At 46.4% G+C, this 22,896-nt stretch overlaps 1 protein-coding gene across 9 annotated transcripts; it reads left to right on the top strand.

Moving 5' to 3' along the window:
• The first annotated feature begins 188 nt into the window (after positions 1–188).
• On the top strand, positions 189–22,018 carry LOC122152396 (phosphatidylinositol 3,4,5-trisphosphate 3-phosphatase TPTE2-like). Of its 9 annotated transcripts, none has more exons than XM_042806185.1 (19): positions 189–501; positions 1,692–1,781; positions 3,838–3,915; positions 6,213–6,260; positions 6,980–7,138; positions 7,554–7,673; positions 10,479–10,578; positions 11,421–11,484; positions 12,011–12,075; positions 12,663–12,723; positions 13,618–13,699; positions 13,782–13,870; positions 15,162–15,223; positions 16,187–16,267; positions 17,309–17,414; positions 18,077–18,174; positions 18,543–18,638; positions 20,169–20,239; positions 21,752–22,018. In XM_042806185.1, the coding sequence occupies exons 2-19, from the start codon at positions 1,732–1,734 to the stop codon at positions 21,852–21,854; spliced, it is 1,533 nt and encodes a 510-aa protein (XP_042662119.1). In that variant the 5' UTR covers positions 189–501; positions 1,692–1,731; the 3' UTR covers positions 21,855–22,018. The 9 variants fall into 9 exon arrangements, with proteins under 9 accessions (XP_042662119.1, XP_042662125.1, XP_042662120.1 ...); XM_042806191.1 differs by having other exon boundaries at positions 189–517; positions 1,708–1,781; XM_042806186.1 differs by having other exon boundaries at positions 189–519.
• Positions 22,019–22,896: the final 878 nt, after the last annotated feature.

Genomic DNA, 22,896 nt, shown 5'->3' with positions numbered 1-22,896 from the left:
ATACACACACACCCCCCCCCGCAGAACACACATCCCCCCCCGCAGAACACCCCCCTCCCGCAGACACACCCCCCCCCCCGCAGAACACACACCCTCCTCGCAGAACCCCCCCCCGCATACACACACACCCCCCCCCCGCAGACTCCCCCCCCCCGCAGACTCCCCCCCCCCGCGGCCCCGGCCCCGGCCCCGGCCCCGGCCCCGCTCCGCCGTGCGGGGCTGCTGCTCCGGGCCGCGTCACGCGCCGTTTCCAGCCCTGCGGGATTCCGATTCTGCAAAAACATCCGGCGCCCGGTAAAACCTGAGCGCTCCGTGCCGCGCTTCTGGGCCCCGGGGGGCGGGCAGCCGCCGTGCCCCACAGCCCCCCCGCGGACCAACCCCGGCCCCACCGCAGCCCCCGGCAGCCGCCGTGCCACGGGAGATGCGCTGAAGGGCACCGAAAGCGCGGCGGGAGCGGAGGGGACCAGCCCCGAACGGCCGGAGCTCCGGCGGAGGGCGGCGGGCCCGGCCGGGGCCGGTGTGAGCGGGGGGGGCCGGGCGGGGGCGGCCCCGGTGAGGCGCCGCCGGGCCATTTAACCGCGGCCCGCGGTGGGTTTGTGCCTCGGTGCGGTTTGGGCGGGTGAGCGAGCGGGGCTCTGCGGCCGGGGGGGGAGTGGGGAGTGGGGAGTGGGGAGTGGGGAGTGGGGAGTGGGGAGTGGGGAGTGGGGAGTGGGGAGTGGGTGGGTGGGTGGGTGGGTGGGTGGGTGTGGGGGGGGGGTGGGTGTGTGTGTGTGGGGGTGTGTGTGTGTGTGTGTGTGTGTGGGTGTGTGTGGGGAGGGGGTGTGTGTGCGGGGAGGGGGTGCGTGTGCCTGTGCGTGTGTGCCTGTGCGTGTGTGTCTGTGCCTGTGCGTGTGTGTCTGTGCCTGTGCGTGTGCCTGTCTGTGCGTGTGCCTGTCTGTGCGTGTGTCTGTCTGTCTGTGTGTCTGTGTGTGTGCGGGGGGGTGTCGGTTAGAACAGCCCTCAGGGAGCCGAACGCACCTTTCCGCCGAGCCTGCGGGGGGCGGGTGCCTGGGGCTCGGCTTCGAGCGTGGCGGGCGGCCGCGCTGAGGTGAGGGGCGGGGGGGGGGGGGGGGGGGGGGGGGGGGGCACCGCGGGCCCTGTGCCGCGCTCCCCGGGGCCGCGTGTGGGGGGGCCGCGTGTGGGGGGGCCGCCGGGCGCCGGGGCTGAGGGACCCGCGGCGGGAAGGGGTCCCGGCGGCTTGGCGCCTCCCCGGGGCAGCGGCGAGGCTGCTGGCGGGGCCGCGCCGGCCGCGGAGGGAGCCGGTTCCCCCGCCCGGGGCGGTGAGGCCGCGCTGGGGGAGCGGAGGCGCGGGCCTCCCCGCCGAGGAGCCGACGGGCGCCGGCAGCTCCCCGCGGGTCCCCGCGGCCCCTCCTGCGCTTCGCCGTGAGGTAAAGGTGCCGCTTTATTGCTGCGGTGGCGTATTGGATATAGTAAAAAAAACCCGCCGTGCTGCGGGGCGTGCTGGCTCTCACGAGCCTTATAAAGACTGTCCTCTGTCAGCTGTGGAGGGGCAGAGGGAGGTAACAGAGAATTAAGCAGAAGCTTGTCCGCTGGTAACATAAGTCTGAGGCTGCTCGAGGATGCTGGTATTCACTAGTGTGTTTTTCTTTTCTTTTTTTTTTTTTTTTTGGTACTCATATCTCATTAATTAGATGTGCTTCTCTTAAGATCAGCAGAGCAACACTGGGCAAAATGACAACTGTGAGGTATGAACAAGGGGCTGAGCTGACAGAATCATCCAGGTGAGTGAAATGAACTGCGCCGTTGCATGGGTTTGGGATTGAAATATGCTGCGTGTGGTCCCCGGTGTAGAGTTTCTTAGTGCTTTAAATATAACAAGGAGAGTAATGATAGAGCGCTTGAAGCCTGTATAGCATATAGACTTTGTATTTCTCCCTTAAAATGCTGTTGTCTGAGAGGAGTGGTATCTTTGAGAGCAATATGCTGTCTTGATTGACTTCTTGCAAGCAGTTAAGAACTAATTAAGAAGTATAGAGCACCCAGCTCTGGTATAATAAGCTCATGGCAGTAAATCCTGCTTTCTTTTAGCATCCAGAAACACTGGCAAGGTCTCTTGTTGAGCAAGATGCTCTTGCTCCGTTCTCCTTAAAAGCCTCAATTCTGAAGTTCCCTTTAGCTGTGAGCAGTCAGAAAAGTTTATGCTCTGTGTGGAGAGTGTGTGTGGGGAGGAAATAAGTTCTTCTAGTATATTCTCATTTTCTTCTTTTCCATTTCAGTAGTCAAAGACTAGATGTGGTAGCTTGTGACTGAGAGTTTGTTCCAGCTTGGACAACAAGTAGATGTAGAGTGCTCAGCAAAACAAACTCCCTCTGAGGAAAGCATTATCTAGAACTGAATTTTTGTGTGAGAGCACAGTGGAAACAGTGTACTCAGGCTTGGCTTCTGTTTTCTTTTTGTGTTGAAGATTGGCTTCCTAACCCAAAACACTGCTGTTGCTCGTTCTTATTTTGGCTTATTTTAATCACAGTAGAGGATAAGAAGGTGGCATTTGGTGCACTTCATGTGTCTACAAGTATAAGCAAGTGACCTGCAGCAAAATTGCTGTGGCAGCAGCAACCTGTTTTAATGAGTGAAGCATTTCAGCTGTACATTAAGTGGAAACTCCTAAGTGAATATACCGTAAGAATAGCTGGGCAGTAAAGTTGAGTGGCCATACACCGACAGAGCTTCGCTTCAGTTCTGGGAACAAAATTAAGATACTGGAGCTGGAAAATTAGCCTTAAATGCCACAGTTGTTGGTGGGGTGTGGAATCATTCCTCTCTTCAGGCTGGTACTGAGTGCAGGTGGCGAGCCATCCGTATTGGTTGCTGAAACCGTAGGAAACGTATCATTAAATGTTTTGCTTAAAAAGGGGTTTAGCCGGCAGTGCTGGTGCATGGGTCCATTGTGGAGGATGAAGAATACATGGGTCCTCTGTTACACTAATACTTCAGGCATGCTCTATTGCCTCAGAACAGCATGGAAACATCAATATTGAATATTTGTATGTCGTTGCTCCTGCCCAAGAAGCAATGATGCCAGAGGCAGAGCCACAGCAAACACTGTGGTTGTGCTCTTACGCAGCACAGTATTTCTGTGGAGCAGGCTTAATTAGAAACTCCTGGATTTGGGTATTACACTTTTTCTCTGAAGTCGTCACGTGGCCTTCAGAGCTTCTCAGGTGGCTGAAAAAAAACTTGATCTAAAGAGACCCTTTTAAGGAAGTGATGGCAGGCAGCCACTACCCCCAAAATATGCTGTTCCAGCACTAGCTCAGCTGCTGCTGCTCTGGTCTTCCAGTTTCCGGTCTGGTATCCTGCTCTGCACAAAAACATCTCTGTGCTATGGCTTTTCCTGGTGGAAACATTCGTTCTCTGAACAAGTAGTTTACTGTAATAGCGTTAATGTCATTTGCACTCTCTGAGGCAATTTTGCATACATATGTTTCCAGCACTTCCAGAGTCTGGACTGGACTGTTAAGTCCTCAGTGGACTCTTGGATGCCCTACTTCAAAGCCTTTTGTCCTGTTGCTGAACGCATCTGTTCCCTTCCTCCCCCCAAAAAAACTTTTGAGAGGTGGATTGCTGACAGGAGCTAGGTCAGCACAAGCCAAGGGGTTCTGCTGCGCCGATGTATGGGAAGTCTTTCCTCCCCTGGTACTGTGCCTGTGCTCTGGCCCAGGCTGCTGTTCACTGCTCGGCTGATAGGTAATGTTATTTTCTCTGGAACAACAAAGGGTAGCAATGTATAAAGTTGACATCTGTATCAGTATGTGACTTACCTTGTCCCATTGCCAGCTCTCCAGCAGCAGAAGAGCCCACAGTAAAGATTGATGATGGTCGTGATGAGGATATTGAACCGGACAGCTGTTCCAAGTAAGCTAATGATATATTAAAGCCTTGCTTACCCCCAGAAGTGGAAAATGTTGAGACAAAATAAGAAGGCAGATGGCTTGCTGAAGTAGAGATAAGCCCAGTAAATCACTTGATATTGACATTTGTTCTAGTACATAATAAAGACAAGTAAGTTCAGGGAGCTTCTTCGTGCCTCTAGAGGTGAAAGCCCAATCCAAGAACTAGCTACAAGTCCATCATATTATGGAGAATGAGTAGTCCAAACTGTGTTGATTAAACTTTCCCAAAGGAGTGAGTTTGGGAGAGCACAGAAGAGCAAATGCTGGTGAGAAAATTAGGAGAAATGAGGTATCTGGGGTAAATGATAAGCATCATGCCCTCATTGGGAATAACCTGTCTGAACTTGCTAGTGATTAACTCTGTTCTTGAAGTGGTTGTTTTCTAACAGTGCTTAACTCCTGTCATCAGATTACTAACTCTTCTAGCATATTCAGTCAAGTCAGTGACAAGTGAGTAGACTTGTTTCTCTGTTCCTGCAGCTCAAGAACAGTAAGATTAAGCCTGTTATCTCAGTTCTCCTATGTGACAACACGTCTTTCTAGAATTCAGAAGTTGGAATTTACAGATGCATTTCACAGAGGCTTTAAGCCGAGTATGTGAGCAAATGTGCCGTGTTCTTGTCAACTGATTCAAGGTCTTGGCAGGCCGAATCGGAGTGGTGTGCATATATTTCAGTCTGTAGTGCACTTAATAAAGGTACTTGTCCTTAGACTGTGGAAGCTGAAGTCTCGGTGTACCTGCTACGTTTGCACTGTAGGATTGACTGGGCAGAGGCATAGACCAACAAACTGCTAGTGTAATTATTGCAGTACCTTCTTAGATATTAGACATTGATAAATGCGAGGGCAGCCTCCCCTATGCTAGGCTGCCTTTAAGAACAGACCTGTTACTACATCCTTGACTTCTGTGGGAAAAGTGGGTACCACGACCTGAGTATCCCCTTCCTGCTTGAGGGTGCAGACGTTTGCTGGTTAGACCTTGCTTTTTAGTTTAAAGTATGAACCTAATAATGAGAAGTGTGAGTTAATTCAGTAAGCCCAACAAGATGCTTCCTCAGCACTTCAAAGACATCTAGCCTTGTCTTAAACGGAGTTATTGAGGTGTTAAGGATATGCACAAAGTGAAATGCAGTGCTCAAGTTATCCTAGAGGAAACAAGTAGCTCAGGATCACTGGGGGTGCAATATGCATTGCTGAGCTGACAAAGACTTCCCGTAACAGTGGTATCTCTAATGGTGGTGAGGAGGGGAAGTGTAGTAACTGTATACAACAGGAAAGATAGGGTAGGTATGTGAACAATACAAAAGGAATCTACCAGTACTGTTTGCTAGTATGTCAGAACTTTTGGTAGGTCCTACTGTTAGTGAGGTATTTGGAGAAGGTGTTTTCTTTTAAGTGTCTAAGAAAAGTCTCTGTGCTCACAGTAGTTAAATAATCCCAAGATTGAAAAACAAATTGCCAGTCTGTTAAGTAAACTGTCAGAATTTGAGATTTGCATGTAATTGCTTCTACCTTTGTTCTTTGTGTAGCCTAAAGAGGCTTTAAGCTAGTGAGATAGTTGCACAAAGGCCTAGCTTTAAACTAGAAGGCTTAAAGCACTCCAGATAATCTTCTGTAACCGAAAACAGGAGATGGAACACTTCTAAGGCTGGAGATAACTCTCACGATTGAAAGAGCTTGGCTCCAGCAACTAAGTTTCTTAAAACACACTTGAGTCTTCAATCTGAAAGCCAAACCAGTATTTCCTTTTAAAGGTAGAAGAGAGATTTGTCATCTTTTATTCCAAGAGTTATTAACAAGTGCAGCTTTTTCCAGGTCTGGGGGGGGGGGGAAAAAAAAAATATCCTCTGATACAAGAAGCTAATATCTTGAACAATATACCTTAAGAGATGTTTATCCTTTAATAGTCGTCTTGACCAGTAGCTATTACATAAGCCCACTTTGTAAAGTTTGTCAGTGGGTATTAAGCCAGACTTCTAGTGTCACTGGAATTGTGACACTGACTAGTGTTATGCATAAGTACTTGCTGCTGTACTTCTCGGGTCTGTAGCTGGTGAATACTTTTTCTCACAAGTGGTCAAAGCATTGCTTCGAGTACTGTCTTAACCTATATACTTTGTGAATGCAACTGAATAATCTCTTCTTAAATAAATCACGACTATACAGAATTCTAAACCCAAAAGAATGTAACAGTGCTCTTGTGTCTCATGCCAGTAGCAAAATGTCACTTGTCTTGATGCCAATTCTCTTCTTTTGCAGTGCAATTAGGAGAAAAATTTCCCCATTTGTGATGTCATTTGGATTCAGGTAAAAGATCATGCTTGTAATGATACGGGCAGGGTAGAAATAGTCTTGATTTCTGGTGTAAGAGCTTGGAATGTTCCTTGAACAACAGTGACTTCAGCCTGGTCTGTCTGGAAAGTACTGCATCCTTTACCACCCCGAGAAAGGGTGACTTGAGAAAAATGCTTTCATTGGGAAAGAAGTATTAAACAGCTATGACTACATTCTCCAGGGAGAGCTGAAAGTCAGAACTGTAAACTTGGAGAAAAGCTCTTTAATGGCTTATTCCAGGCTGTGGCAGCCTTTGAGCAACCAGTTGGTCAGCTGTATGTAGTCTAAGTGCTGAAACAAGGTAAGCCGTTAAAGACGGTTATTTTTCAGGGACTACAGTAAGTCACAGGTGGGAGGGAAGGTGAGTAAGCTGAAAGACAGCACTGACACTCATCTGCCTTAAAGCATTTAGGTTTGCACTGCCTCTAGGTAGCTGTGGGATTATAGGTTAATAACTACAGCTGAGTCCGAGGTAAATCTACAATTCCACATGGATGATGCGCTCTGTGTGGATCACTTTAATGCAGTTTGAATCCTTCAGCTGCTTATGCAAGCAGATCTCAACCTGTGTATAAGAGAACACACTCTTGCTGGAACAGCTTAACCAAAAATCTGGGCTTATGCTCTTCAGTCAATAAATGTCAGCAATTCGTTCCTACCTCTCAAGGTGACTTGTATTTTTCTTTTTGCAGAGTATTTGGAGTTGTACTTATCTTTGTGGACATTATAGTTGTTATTGTGGATCTGGCCATCAGTGAGAAGAGGAGCGTTAGAGATATTCTTGAAGGTGTTTCCCTGGCAATAGCACTCTTCTTTCTCATCGATGTTCTTCTGAGGGTGTTTGTTCAAGGGTAAGACATGGGCACAGATTAAGTCAGTGTGGCAAGTCCTCCAGCTAGTAAGGAAGCAATACGTCAAGCTTGGACTATGAACGTGGATGCCCTGTGGGCTAATTTTCTGATCACAGACAACGGCCCCATCTTTTCTTGGCTATGTACGTTGGCTGTTACTCTTCTGTAGAATAATCCGTAGAGTGCTTTTGGTATAAGTGTACACTTGGAAACTGCACCAGCTTGGCTGTGACTTGTGTGTAGACCAGGTGTAATATTATTTACTTAGTGAGTCTTCAGGGCTTGTTGTTAAGGACTCCTTCAGGAGAGTTTGTCTCTAGCAGTAGCTCCGTTATAGGTGATTCTCTTCCTGAAAGATGTATTTCAATCTTTGCTACCCATATGGGCATCTGTCTAAAACTCTCCTCTGTTTCAGCTTCCAGAACTATTTCCAGTCCAAACTGAATATTTTGGATGCATTAATAGTGGTGGGCACTCTGTTAATTGGCATGACGTATTCCTTCTCTGACCTTGCTACAGCAGATCAGATACCAAGGTAAGAATGGTATGGCAGCTGTTAAATGTGAGCTTTCTTTCCTTTGATAATCTTCTAAGAATTTTCTTGGCCCCCTCTAAGCTAGGTACTAGATCATACCAGTATCTACCAGTGCATACCAGATCACGAGTATGCTGCGATTGTATTTCGTGGTACGCACTAATGAAGGACAGAGGCACCTAACATTGGCCTACAGTTATACTGTAGACTATCTCCGTCTTGAAGGCAGAGATGACCTAAACCCATCAGTTGGGGTAACTAAAAGTGAATAGTGAGGCCATCAAACACTGTGACTCAAAGCATTTTTTTGGGGGGAAGGTGTGCAGCAGCCCTGGTAGAGAGGAGACTGAAGGTCAGCAAGAGGGGTTGGATTATAATAACAAATGGAACAGACAACTGAGAGAGGATCTCCATCTAATGGATCTTGAAATAGAAAGAGTTGTCACACTGTCTTGTTCCCTCCACCTTGCTTTCCCAAGAGCCCCAGGGTAACATATGTTGGAATTTTCAGCCATGCCATGGGGAGGGGAAACACGTGGTTTATGTGCATAAGTCAATTCAAGTCATATTTCCATCTGATTTCTATAGCTTGATCAGATAAACTAATCTTAGAATTGTAGTTCTGGAATGGATTCCTCTCACCGGTTATGTGTCCTGGGTTTGAATTGGTGAAACTCACTTGTATCAGCCAGGGAGAGAAGTTGAGCTCTTGATTTTTTTTTTTTTTTTTTTTTTTAAAAAAGATCACCAGCCCCCCAGTTCGACTGGCTACTGGGCACAAGGACGGAAACATTCTTCTAGGAGAAGCCAACTCAAGGTCTAGTTATTGAAGAATCCAGAGCTGGACAAACATCTGGAAGTTCTAGTAGTCTTTTCAAATGCTGGCTAAACTCACTTTTCAGAAAGTAGAACTGTTGAAGGAATAGCTTTTGCAGCCTCAGAATCATAAAAGGCTCTTTCCCTCTAGGTCTTTTTACACATTAATCTGAGTTTAATGATTACTTCCCATCTCTATGGCCACATTTTTCTAAAGCAGCTTTTATCTTATGACAGCATCCAGTAGGAGAAATAGCACTGTGACAAGGTAATCTGCACTGCTGTCTCTACTAGGCTATCTTAGTGGTAGGCCTGATCCTACACTTGACCCATCCGGTTGTAGATTTGGTGGGTGCAATTTTCTCGTATTCTGATTTGCTGATTGGGAATGTGGAATAGGCTTTTGGGTAACATAAAAAGGAGTTCACACTGATGCTCTTGAAGATACTCAGCTGGGGCCTACCAGCTCACCCATGCAATTCTTGAGGCCCTCTGTGTGGCTTCTTTTTTTAAGGGCTCTTCAGGTCTGTTATGACCAAAGTGTTACTACCTGACACCAGATGATACCTCGGACTGGGCCAAATCCCAGATCTTGAAATGAGATGGTCTTCCCACCTAATGCTCCAGTAGCGTCCACACAATCCAGCTAATTCCCAGCAGCCTACCTGGGGTTTATCACTTCTCTTTCCTCATAGGCCTTCCTCAGGAAGCAAACAACAGTCTTAAAGCGCCTGATGCATCTCAGAATAATTACAATCTGAGCAGTTTTTATGTGGATGAGAGCAGATATGTGACAGGTGACACTTCAGTGGCAGTCAGTAGAGATGACATGCCCTGAGGGAGGTGTATGGTCTCTATTTCTAGTCTGGTTTAGCTGGGTGTGCATTGGGACGGGTTACGTGTTTCTTCAAAGTCTGACCTATAAAAGGACACTGAGGAATGAGAGCTGGGTATCGGTCTGGGAGCTAATGCTTAACTGGTTAACTTCCTGAAGGGAAGAATGCAAACTGCTTATATCTTGAAGAGCTACTGCTCACATTTGTGGTTCAGGCTGGGGAGAGGGCCTATGGTGTCTTCACTCCAGTGTTGGTTCATCTCCTCGGCTGTTAGCTCCAAGGGAACTCTTGAAAACAGGGTGATCCTGGACTAGGAAGGAGCTGGGGGAGAAGCTGAAGCTTTCCTCCAGTTGTCCAGGACAACCTTGTCTTTCTGACTTTAAGCTCCACATCAGTGGAGAGCAGACTGTCTTCAACTGGAGGTGATGGGATAATATTTCCATAACATTTGTCCCCCTTACTGTAGGTATTCACCAGGATTCTTACCGAAGTGTATCAGGATCTGAAGTCTGTGCGTGTGTTCCTTAACAGTGTATGCTCACATACCTCCTTAAGGAATGAAAGTTAGTTTGCCCTAGTCCCTAACGGTATGCAAAGGCAGCCACCCCCTGTCAGTTGTTTCTGCAGAACCATTCACATAAGCATCTTGCCTGCTTCAAAGTTCAACAGCAGTTCAAAGTTCCTCAAACCAAATCATCTGCTTAGGTTGCTGAATGATTAAACACAGGGTTTGTACTGATCTGTTCTCAGGTTTCTTAAGTCATGTCCAGCTTCTCTTTTCAGCTGTTTTTCAGGTGGCTACTTACACCTCAATGTATACTTCAGAACAAGCTTCAAGGAACAAAAAATGGGGGTAATAACATAGGTAGTGTTAAAGGAATCGTTGCTTACTGGGCAGAGGTGCCTGTGAAAATCTGTTCAACCAAATAGGGGGTTTCCTACTTCTGTTAGCTGTTCAGAACATGTACTTCCAAAAAAAAAAAAAAAAAAACCCCACCTCAATAAAACAATGGTATTCTTCAAGCATAGTCCTGAGAAGTATACGAAACAAAGCTTTAAACTGTCTCTGAAACATCTTTTAAATAGTTTTAAGATTTGCATCTAAGTTTAATTGTGTTCATTTTCCTTCATGGTGAATCTGACTCTCATCTAGAATGGTTACTCTCTTCCGAGTTCTGAGAATTGTCATCTTAATAAGAATATTTCGCCTGGCTTCACAAAAGAAGCAACTTGAAGTGGTGACCAGGAGAATGGTAAGTTGGCCTCTTAATACCTCTAGGCTACTGTCACTGTTTCCAACTCCTATCTGTTTCTTCAGGCAGTTGTCAGTGGTGAGTAGCCCGACTGCCCACAGCCTATTGGCCTGCAACTGATCATATTGCCCCAGCAGCATGTCTGTTCAGTGCCCCTGGCAAGGTACCGGAGCTCTGCCTCCAAATTCTCTATAGCTAATAATTCTTAACTGTGTTCAAGTAAGCAGCATCTTGACCTGGAATGAATGCCAGCGTGTCAAAATGATTGCAACACCACCATGTGTCTCAATCGATGATTTCTAGTTTGTGTTATACATAGGTGGTTGTCCCTCATGTAGGGGAGGATGGGAATTTTAATGCTTCTCCTGCATATTCCAGGCAGAACCAAAACAACCTAGCTGTTGAAGCCCTGTCCATTGTAGTTGCCTATTAATTTCATCAGGGGCACTAAAGTGGTACTTGAAGCTTTAGGTATGTCCTCTTGCTCGGGAATAACAGTCTTGGTTATGCTGCCCCTAACTCTTTCCTTCCTTCCCTCGGCCCCCAAACACTCAAATAGCCATGAGAGACTCATGCTGCGGTCTGCAAAGAATCTGCAGTGTTCTTTCCACTAGAACAAGCTTTGATACCTCAGGGTAAAAATTTTGTATGGAGCCTCTACCTAAGAGCTAATACTATAAATGTTGTTCTTAGCTAATGCTGTGAACTTTGCTGTAACGAAGGGAGGCTCTGCTGCTCATGACTTAACTTCAGAGTCTAGATGGTGTTTTTTTTCCTAGTAACAGGCAACACTTGTTGATTTTTGGCATTCCTTTGGAAGACTAACCCTGCTCTTTTGACAGGTCTCTGAAAACAAAAGGCGTTATATGAAAGATGGCTTTGACCTGGATCTCACTTACATTACTGGTTTGTAGAAGCAAATGACACTTTGCAACATGTTATATCCTGCTAACACTAGTTATTCAGTTAAGTGCTTGACATGGAATACAGGCAATGTTTTAGACTAATGAAACTTAAATATGAAGTCAAACCAGACCTAATCCTTTTCTGTGAGATTGTGAAATATGGATTCCTGACTCTGACACTGTTCCCAGGGATTAGCCTTCTGGGAGAGAGGTTGTACATGCTGTATGTAATGATAGAAATTCTCCTGAGGCCTAGGGAACCAGAGCTGAGAAACCATTGACTAACTCAGTATGCTTGCCTGTGAGCCTGTGGAGACTGACACTTAAGGGTAGCCGATGCTTCAGGAAGCATTATTTTCCTGCTCTAGCTATACTAAACGAAGAAGAAAACCTGTCAGAAATGGGTAGGTGGTTCTTATGATTAGGGCAAAAATAAGCTGTTTCGTAATGATGTTGCTCTCAATCATGTAGTTCCTACACGTGGGAAGCGTTTCCCCTGTTACTTCTGATTGCTGTCTCTTCCACAGATCGCATTATTGCAATGTCATTTCCATCTTCTGGGAAGCAGTCTTTCTACAGGAACCCTATAAAGGTAAAAACCTCTCATCTACCAAGTTCAATATTTCTGAATGCTGTTTCACTTCTAGGTTCCTGCTAATTTGCATGTAGACTATATTGTCAAGTCAATCCTAGTCCTGCTCTTGTGGCTGGTTGGAATGATTAAATGGTGGTCTCCACTGTGCTGCACTGCTCGTGTTCTAGTCTTCTAGTTAAGCCTAGTGGGATGTATCTTGCAGTGTGCACACTGGTGCTCTGATGCCGCTGTTCCTTGGAAATGCTTCAGAGAATCAAGTCAGTTCTGTCCCAGGCCAGAAATAGTATGAGTGATGAGAACTGTATACTCATCTAAATAAAGCTTTAAAGGGTCTGTGTTAGTGCCCTTAGAGCTATGTTGCCTGGTATTGTGGAAACATAAATGTGTAGGGCAGGCAAGACAGTTGCAGTAATACTTTTATTCCAGACAAGAACTTGAGCCATTGGGCTGGAAAGGCCTGCTGTCCAAGGGGGGGTTGTGAATGCAGTTCCTGACTCTGCTTGGGGAATGGGGGGATGTGGTGGCAGTGGAAATAAATAGGAGAGCGCTATCTACTCTGAACTTGGATCTTGTTATTGCTTTAGGAAGTTGCAAGATTTTTGGACACCAAACATGCAAACCACTATAAAGTCTACAATCTCTGCAGTAAGTATGTTTAGCTATCGAAATACTGCTAAACAGAAAAGTATTTCTTAGAGGTAGGATGCTGGCAATACCAGATCTCCAAGAATTTCAGGTCTGTCAAAAGTACACAGCTGTCTCTGACTACATTCTGTCCTAAATGTGGCTATTGACTTTGAGTATTTAATATATTGTACTGAAGCTTGCAAAGGAGATGCTGGATGCCTTGCAGTTTAGACTTTCTTATTCACGCTGAACAATTGCTTCTATGTTCCAAAACTCTTAAAGTGGAAAACTAAACCTGGGCTCAAACTTGGTGTGATGTTGGTGGGTTTTTCTGATGAAAGCCTAGAAGAATGAGGTGAGTGAATAGCTAAAACCTCTTGTATTTAGAGGTGGCTCAACCAATGAAAAATACTTCAGGAATAACTATCCTGTGGTTTCTGCTTTCATAGTAGAGCATCAGAGCTGGAAGCAGACAAGGTGTGATATAGAAGCATCAGTACTGAAGTCCTGACAAAGTAACTGTCCCTTAGCAAGCAGAGGGATGGAAGAGGGGTCACAGAGGAGGAGTGTGGTGTTAGCAGCGCTTTACCACTCTGTAGGTGGCCATTGCTGTGGTTGACCCTGACAGTAAACCAGAACTTTAACTTTCAGATCCCTAAATAACCCATATGGAAAGGAACGGCCGTCTGGGCCTGGAGATGAATTTTCACTCAAGTGAGAGGTGTGAAACTAGAAGCTAAGCAAGCACGGCTTTAGCCAAATTACTTCAGTTTTTCCACTTTGATCTGTCTGTTTTTACTACTGTACTTTAAACACTAATCTATGCTCAGACTAGCAGTTGTAGGTCATGAGCCACTTCTTTGTTGCAGTCCTCCTCCCCTTCCTGGCATAACTTCAGATCTTCTTTTGTAGGCGAAAAAGGCTATGACCCCAAGTATTTCCACTACAGGGTAGAAAGGATCTTTATTGATGACCACAATGTCCCAGCGCTACAGTGAGTCTTGTCAAGAAAAGCCTACATCATGGTAGTTCTATGTGGGCATTTGCTTTGATCCACTAATTCTCCTCTTATCAAGGGACATGCTGAAATTCACTGCCAGTGTCCGTGAATGGATGAGTCAAGATGAAAAGAACATTGTAGCAATTCACTGTAAAGGAGGCAAAGGTATGACCTCTCGTGTGTAATCTGGGTATGGTACAAATTACACATGGTTCTTGTCACGGCTTCTCTGATGGCAGTACAGCCTTAAGCTGTAGCGTGAGATGGGTTTAGAGTGTAACTCGACAGATCCTGCAGACACTGTGATGACTAGAAACAGTAGTGCTGTGTGTTTAGTATTACACAGCCCCATTTCTAGGTAGCCTGAATTGGTGGTTAATCTAAGCTGGCATCCGATCTCTTAAAGTGATCTTCAGTAACTCCCTGCTGCCCTGGTTGCTGGAACAGCAGTCTACCAGGAGAGGCTGGGGACAGTGAGCTACTGACACTGCGACTATCAAAAGTGTTAAGCTGCTGCTCTGGTTCCCTGGCAGCCAGCCACCCACACTGAATATCCTGCACTGTAATATACCTTAAGCTTTTTAATTTCTTGCAGTGAAGGAGTGGAATGTTGTAGGATCTTATCTTCATTTAAGATCCAGTAGTTACACAAGTTATTATGTGATAGTGCAATGTAGTCTCCTGGGGACAGGCTAGTCTAAGCTACTGCATGTGAGCTGATCTGTGGGTGCTTTCTGCAACCTGTAGTAGCGTGGGGGCTGCTGAAGTGCATTGATAGCTGTGCAAATAAACCAGACTTCCCTGCAAACATCTGTCACATTTGTAGCTGCCTGCTGTTCCTACTGCATTAAACCAGGCTTGGCTTAAACCAGGTGATTACTTAACATAGAGAAGATTCTTCCCCCCACTTGAAACCACAGTTTAAAAGGTTTTTGTAAAACTGAACACTGAAACTACCTGCTGGCAAAACCCAGCTTGAACAACAAGTGTAGGGAGGGGTGACTTGACCTCTAAGAATCTAAATTCAGAACTGAGACTATATTGGGGTCTTTGCCAGCAGTCTTGATGCTGCCTTAGTAGAGTTAGGGGAAAAAAAAGTTGGAGCAGAGAAGCAACTCTTGAGGCTTAGAGCATTGGCAAGTGCCAGTCTATAACCTAATCTAGTAGTGTGCACTTGACTGTCCCCTGCTAAATGGAGTATGCAGATACTGCCCAGCTTCCCAGGTATCACTAGGAATGCCTCAAAGACATGTGGGGACTGCTTTCAAGGAACAAGCTAACAAACAGCAGTATATTGTCTTTAACTCATTCTTCCTAGAAATATAGGCACCTGACTGCTCTAGTGTCACTCATCTCCTGTTATCTCTTCTATTTCAAAAGTTACAACTTCATCTTCACAAAAATAATCCCAAATACCTTTGAACTTCTGTAGTTCAACCTGTCTCTTCTAATACAGGCAGGACTGGAACAATGGTCTGTACCTGGCTCATAGACAGTGACCAGTTTGAGAGTGCAAAGGTAAAAACTGGTGTTTGTTTTTGATTCTTCTAGTAGTCAAAATATCCCTTTAGTACTTACTTAATTGGTGAAATGTACTAATACTCAGCAAAAAGTCTATACTGGAAAAAGGATACTGTGAACAATTTGTTTTACAAGAAACTTCTTGCAAATCTTGCTACTACGTAAAATCCTTTCTGGTGAAGACTGTTCTTGATAAGGAAGAACTGGGAAAGTAGCATTTAACAGGATAGCAATTTTAAAGCGCTTTTTTTGGAGGCATAATAGACTCACAATCTGGAGGTACAATTTTCTTAAACTGTAGATGGCTTCTGAGCATGCTCCACTAAAGATAGTGTCACTGATTTTAAGCGCAATTTTTTCCCCGACCTCCCTTTAAGTAATGTGAGGCATCAAAAATTGTCTTGCCTTGACTGCCAGCGTTCCAGCAAGAAGCCCTTGTGGGGAGAGGGAGAAAGATCACCAAGTCCCAGCCAGGACAGATGCGTGTGCTGCTTTAGTATCCCAGGTCTGGTGTATGAATCTGGGGACCTGGCTTGCAGAAGGCCTGGGTCACTGAAAGGAGTCTGGCCAGAATGTGTCTCCATTTAATCACTTGTTTTTCTCCAAGTTTGGTTTGTGAGGATCTGGACTAGTGCCCAGCTCAGTTTGCCACAGACCGCCTGAGATGTCTAGATGGTTCTAAAGCAATTGCTTGAAAAGGATGTTGCTCTCCTCGTTCAGTGAGCTTTTTAGCACTCTTTCATGGATGGACAGACTTAATGGATCTGACTTCCTAATTAGTACTTTCTTATTGTAGTTAAAAGCCTCCTTTTAGAAGGTACCAAAATGACTGCTGCACATTTTCACTTGTATTCCCTTACTGGAATTGGCTAGTGTTATTCCAGTTTACTGTCCCCTCCTCAGGAAGGGAAGTGGTGGTGGGATGAGTATCTTAACCCTTTAAATTATCTTCCTATGTAGGAAAGTTTGGACTACTTTGGGGAGAGGAGAACTGATAGAAGCACAAGCACCAAGTTTCAAGGAGTTGAAACTCCATCCCAGGTAAGTGTGAGCAGGTCTGGGAACAGCAGCCAAACCAACACGAGCTTTGTGAGCGCTTCTGCTACCCAACCTTGCCCGCCTCGTCTCAGATATGTAGTTCCTACTGATGCTTAACTCCTGAACTTTCTGTACTCTTTCTCAAAGGGTTGGAAGACTATCAGCTGGTGGGGTTGCACTGTATCTTCCCTTGCTCCCGTTTGTCCAAGCACATTCCTTATGCCTCTCTCTGTACTATCATCAAGTCTGAACTATAGTATCTAAGACAATAGAATTGTTGAGAGTAGGAGAGCTTTCGGTCCAACCCCCCTGTTCAAGCAGGGTGAGCTAGAGCAGGTTGCCTAGGGCTGTGCCCAGTCAGGTCTGGGATATCCCCACACGTGGAGACTCCACGACCTGTCTGGGCAGTCTGTTGGGGGGTTTGCCCACCCTCGCAGGAGCATGACCTTGTAAGACAGTCGGGCTGTTTATCAAGGGTGCCCCGAAGCCTGCAGCCTGGCCTGGGGAGGGCCATGGCACTGCCACGGCTGGGTGGAGGAGTGGATCCTCTGCAGACTGCGTTCACGAGGAAATACTAAAGCTATTGCCTCGGACCACAGTCTGGGGCTTTGCTCGTTTTGAATCCCTGTGTAGTGTGAGATGAAGCTGGTGACAGAGGTACTTCAGTTGCTGGCATAAAATAGAATGGAAGTACACCTGTCCTTCAGAATGTGCTTCTGTAAAATGAAAGTATCTTGTACATTTAAACATTCTGCCCTTTAAAGCGACAATATAAAAGCTCCTCACTTCTTGCTGAACTTGAAGTACAGAATTCCTCTTAAAACATGAAGTTTAAATAATTCTTGAAAATGTAGATGTTGAATTTGTGTAGAGGATTGTTTGAACTGGGGAGGGGAAGGAGAACAAATGGCTGCTTTCTTCTTGGATTTGGACTTAGAGCTAAGAACTTTGCATAGAAGATCTTTTTAATCCTACTTCTTGCCTAGAATTAGTCTGTATGGAGTACAGAAACTGCATAATGTATCTGGGTTTTTTGCATTACAGAGTAGGTATGTTGGGTATTATGAGATCCTGAAAAACAAGTATAACTTGAAACTCCCACCAGAGAGACAACTCAAAATAAAAAACCTCAAAATCTACTCTATACATGGTAAGAACTCTTGAATTTGGGCACTCCTCTATCTGGTAATGGTTTCCTAGTATGGGCAGCTGATCTCTACTGTCTGTCTTGCTAAGCCCATGGTACAAATATAGACTTAATGGGCTTTGAGAATTAAAATGGCACAGTTCAAATGAAATGAAGAGCGTTTTGGAGTGCAATTGCCCCGTGTATTCTGTCACTTTCTGGGTGTCTGGTCAAATGGTGGCTCACGTACAGCCCGCTCTTGGGATTTCCCTTGGGAGAGGAATCACTCTTCAAGCGAGATTGACTTCACGTCTGGAACTGGATTCACTAATGTTTCTCAGCTTGATAACCATACCTGTTTCTGTATGTATGCACTGGCCATTTTGATAAAGGGCTGGAGGTTCAGCACTGCTTGTTCATCTGGACTTCAAACCGCTGTTCTTAATCAGTGGAACTCGCCTCTACGTTATTCTGTTCGTGCTCCACTAGTGGGATTCACTGCTACTTCAAAATACAGTTGTCAACCACTGAATCTTGAGCTACCTTTAGGATTTGAGTTCTCTAAAGTCTGTAGCAAGGCATTCTGGAGAGAAGGCACTCTTGAGTATGATTGCACTTGGTTTCATGACCGCTTACGTTTCCAGGTAATGTGTGTTCTATCGCATAATGCAGTCTTTTCTTCCTAGGAGTTGGGAAAGGCAACGGAACTGATATGAAGGTGCAGATAATAGTGGCGAAGCAAGTTGTACTACAATGTGTATGTGCCAGTCAAGAAAACTGCAAGGTGAGAGTACTATGAAATAGTGTCACTTGAGTCACAGGAGCTGAAAGCTGACTTACCAGTCAAAAATATCTTCCTGTAAAAGTTGAATACTGGATATAAAACTGTCTAAATAAGTGGATGCTGTAAATTCTGAGAGGATGAAAAAGCTAGGCTTTGCTAAATCACAGGCAAATTAGTGGCAAGATAGTGAAAGATTTCCCTAGAAGTCAAATAAATGCAGTAACCCACTCTGTTCTGAGTAGTCTAAATTGTTAGCTATTACTCTAGCACTGCTGTTATATTTTATACCAGGGATGAGTAGGAATTGTCATGAATTGGTCCCTTGTCTCTGCAGTAACTTTTCATAAATGTAATACTCTGTTATCCAGCTCTTCTTCGATTCTGAAAGTGACTCTGTAGTTATTGGCTTGGAAGACAGCCCTGTTATCGGTGGTGATGTGAAAGTCAGATTTGAGTCGTGTTCCGTAAGTATAACAGCACGGGGACCTTCGCTCGAGTGTGAGGAGGGGCTGCAGTGCAAGGGGCAGCTGGGCTGGCTGTGCTGCCTGGGGCAGAACCCCTGTTCCTCCCCACTCCTGCTGCGGGGGGTGGCCCCTCTGTGCAGGGAGGGGTGCAGCAAAGGTTGTGACAGCAGCCTGTGCGGGCAGGGGAGGCGTCTGGCTGTTCGTACAGTACAACCAAGACATCTTAGCTGAGTGCCTGCTGCTTCTAACATGGTGTTGTGGTTTAGGCCTGGTTGGCAGCCAACCACAATGCAGCAGCTCTCTCTCCCTTCCCCTCCGGCAATGAGAAGGGACAGAGAGCCAGGCTTGGGGTTCAAGATAGGACTGGGATGGGGGAAAATCCCCCTTTTATGATCACGAGCAAGAGGCAGACTTGTTAGGGGAAGGAAAAAAAACCATACATTTATTACAGACACTAACAACACATAACAGAGTAGGACAGTGAGAAGCATTGCCACATCTTGAGAACACCTTCCCCCACCCCTCCCTTCTTCCCGGGCTCAGCTCTGCTCCCAATATCTCTACCTCCTCCCCCAGGGGCGCAGGGGCAGGGAATGGGGGGTGCAGTCAGCGCTGCCACTTCCTTCATCTTCGGTGAGGGGAGTGTCCAAAACTTGTTCCCCCCTGCTCCATCGTGGTCCCCCTCTCACAGGAGACAGTCCTCCACAAACTTTCTCGGACTTGAATTCCTCCCACGGGCCACAGCGTTCCCCACACTGCTCCGTCATGGGTCACTAACTTCCTCCGACTGGATTCCCTCCCACGGCTGCAGCCCTTCCCGAGCTGCTCCGGCGTGGGACCCCCCGCATGCTGCAATCCCCCCAGTGCTGAATTACAGCAGTGGGGCTGCCTTTTCCCATGAGACCCCGGCCTTCTTCGGGCACAGAACCTTGATTTTCTGAGCAGGAGCAACAGGCCATAAATCAACGTCTGCTCCACCGTAGATCTCCATGGGTGGCAGGGGGGGGCCGCCCTGCCATCTCCCCACAGGATACAGGGGGGTCTCTGCTCCGGCACACCTCCCCCCTCCTTTCTTCCTCCGTTCCCCCACTGACCTTGGTGTTCATGCAGCTGCCCCAACTCCTCCTCACAAGTCCCACTGCCCGTCACCACGTCCCTTCTTAAATATGTTATCGCAGAGGCGCAGCCGATGGGCTCAATTTCCCAAACAGAAGTGGAGCTGACGTGGAGCTGGGGGAGCTTCGAGAAGCTTCTCACAGGGGGCCGCCCCGATAGCCCCCTCCCCTGCCACCAAAAAACTCCACCACTCACTCAACCCAGGACACATGGGTCTCCCTTCATTGCATTAAGTTTCAGTAATGTAGTCCTAAAACAACTTCAATGAAAACAGTGACTTGGGTGTGATACTTGGCTTCTTCGAGTGTACTGACTCTGGCACTAGCTTTGTAAACCAAACCACTGAGGCGGGTAGGTACTCCTGCTCTGCAAAAATTGAGTCACGGAGTCCTTAAACAAGGCCTTTCCTTTTAGGATCTCCCAAAAGGCTATGACAATTGTCCGTTCTTCTTCTGGTTCAACACTTCCTTTATTGAAAATAACAGGTAAGTGATCACAGTGACTACCTTCAGATCCTAACTGCTGGTGTCTGAACGGAGGCGCAAGCTCATAAGCGTTGTACTGAAGGTTGAGGTAGCTGGCTGCTCCAGCCTGCCTTAGCTTCTGCGTGGGCACCAGTCTGGCTCTCAGCTGTGACGGGGGAGCAGGCAGCTGGTGCACACTCGCTTGCACTGTGCCAAGTGTTTTAAACATATGTGAGCTGCTCTTTATCTTCCATTACCTGAATCCACTGGACTCTTTCCTCTGCACTCTAAGCATTGTTAATGAACTTGACTTCAAAAAGGTAATGCTGCCTATTCAATCCAAGGGCAACTCTGCCATCCTTTATAGCATGGCTGCCTGAGAGGCTGGAACTCATTCGGCGGCTTAGCAGGCAAACGTATTAAGACCTGAGTTGGAGGGAGTGATGCTTGGGATCCCAAACAAAGGCTCTTTTACTGCTTCTCGTGCTTTTGTTGAAGTCAGAAATTACTGTGGCTTTTCTTGTTGAAGCTAGAACTCCTGGGGAAGCTCCAGCCACTGAAACTTGGGCTTGTCTGTCTTGCATGGGGAGTGATGTAGAAATGCAGAGGCAGGAGATCCTTCTCTTCTGTTTACCAGACTTGACAGATTTAGACAGAGGAGCAGTGAACTTAACATGTGAGGTAATTATTGTGTTCTCCGTGACTGGAGTATGAAGGAAATTATTTTTATTTAACTGATCCCAGCAGAGCATGAGGAGGGATAGTTATGAACATAGACTCATAGCTCTAAGCTTCGTTTGCTGAGCCAGCAATGCACCTGCAGTCTAGGTGCAGACATCTAGCTAGACCAAAACAGTGCTGGCAGAAATGGATGCCTGCTGCCTGACAGTCCTGCAACAGTGCCATCTCAAAAGTTTCATCCAAGGGCTTGTTTCCTCCAAGGCTAGGGAAGATAGCCCACCAGACCTTCTCTTAAACGGAATTCAGTCCCTTTCTGCCTAGAGAATTCTGGTAGATCTGAGGTGGACTAGATCTGATCAGACATGAAACTACTGTTAGGGCTCTGTACCTGTAATTCAGCCACAGCTGATGTGTAAGTGCTATTAAGTGATAACTAGATGTGAATTTGGCAAGCATTAAAAGTGGAAAACATGCCTGATGAGCTTGACTGATTACTGGATCAAATGCTTGCTGTTGGGAAGGTCAGTTGTTAAATTCTTCCCACTTGCATCCCGTCAGGAGGCCTTGAGCAGAACGTAACACTAGTTTTACTCTAACAATCTTGCACTGTGGAGCTCTGCAAACAACCCCAACAAAACAAAACAAAAAACCAACAACCTACAAACCCATCAGATTGACTATGTTTCTGAGACGACTTCAGATCCAAAGCCCTGTGCAGGCATGGCTGATGTCTGAACTCAAGATCTGGGGCTGTATTTAATATTTCAGGGCTGAGCTTGAATTTCTCTTGGCTGACTGAAAGGAGAAGCATGTCTTTCAGCCTAAAGTATGCTACTGAATTTTGTCTTTCAGACTCCACCTTCCCAGGAACGAGCTGGATAACCCTCACAAGTCTAAAACATGGAAAGTCTATAGCGAGACGTTTGCTGTGGAGGTGAACTTTGTTGAACCGTAAGGGAAAGTCAAAAGAAGGGAGACATGTAAAATTAATCTCTTCCTGGAGAATGCCTTGCTGCTTCAGTATAAAAGGAAGCAGTCTCCTTTTGATGTACTTAATGTATTTCTGTGTAGATACAACTTCTCAAATAAACTTACATGGAGTTCTGTTGTGCAGAGCAATAATACTCTGAAGAGTTACTTGGTATCAGCTGGCTGTCATGCTAATGAGCTGTTGGATCCTTTGGAGTTTAGATGTCTCTACATCCAGGTAATCCCTATTTTATTAATCCAAGACAATTGTCTGTCTTTAAGCAAGAGCATTAACCTGATGGTGGGTGGAGACCAGCAGTCTGCAGGAGACTGCTGGAAAAAATCCGACACCTTCCCCTGGTATCAGGGGTTTCCACGGGTCGGTAGAAAACTCGCTCCTTTGAGCTAATGCTGCACATGCTCCCTGACACCTCCTGAGCTGTACAAAGACCTGTCATGCCCACACTGCCAGGATGCTCATTCTACTTCCAGCTGTTCTCAGCAGCGCAGCTCTTCTGTGGAGACTGTTCATGTCTTCCTTGATGTGAAATGTGTGGAGGTTAGCTGCTTGGTTCTGTGGCTTTCTTAGTCTTTTTGCTGTTGGGAACCAAGAGTGGAAGGGCAGCGACACAGCGAGGTACTGGCTGTGGAAAGCTAATGAAGTGAGCAGAGAGGTCCCGTGCCATACCGCTGCTCACTTGGGAGTAGTGGTGTACTGCGAAGTCAGGCGTGGACTCAACTTTTGCTACTGCTGTGTAAACCATTTGGTATTTAGGAGCTGGGCTGTTGGCGACTCCCACTGTTGGAAGCTGCTTCTGTCAGCACTGTACTTCGAGTATGGAGGCCGAAACCTGTCTTGAATGACCAAGTGTTCCACAGCAGGGTGCAGGTGCAGGGTGGAGTGAGCCTGGTCACACGTAGTCCAAGCTCCTGTGCAAACCAGGCCCAGCTAGAGCAGGCACTCACCCTAGTGCAGTTCCGTGCATCTCCAAGGCTTTTACCCAAGCCTTAATCTTGTAACCACTTTT

This window comes from Tyto alba, unplaced genomic scaffold, assembly GCF_018691265.1.
Source record: "Tyto alba isolate M040663 unplaced genomic scaffold, T.alba_DEE_v4.0 Super-Scaffold_45, whole genome shotgun sequence".
NCBI lineage: Eukaryota > Metazoa > Chordata > Aves > Strigiformes > Tytonidae > Tyto > Tyto alba.
This window is presented reverse-complemented; position numbering and strand designations above follow the sequence as displayed.

Bases quoted from the DNA above. Each gene is read 5' to 3' on its own strand.
- LOC122152396 (XM_042806185.1), top strand. From the start codon at position 1,732: ATGACAACTGTGAGGTATGAACAAGGGGCTGAGCTGACAGAATCATCC. The intron at 13,871-15,161 runs GTATGACCTCTC...CTTCTAATACAG, and splicing joins TCACTGTAAAGGAGGCAAAG to GCAGGACTGGAACAATGGTC. The intron at 20,240-21,751 runs GTAAGTGATCAC...TTTGTCTTTCAG, and splicing joins TCCTTTATTGAAAATAACAG to ACTCCACCTTCCCAGGAACG.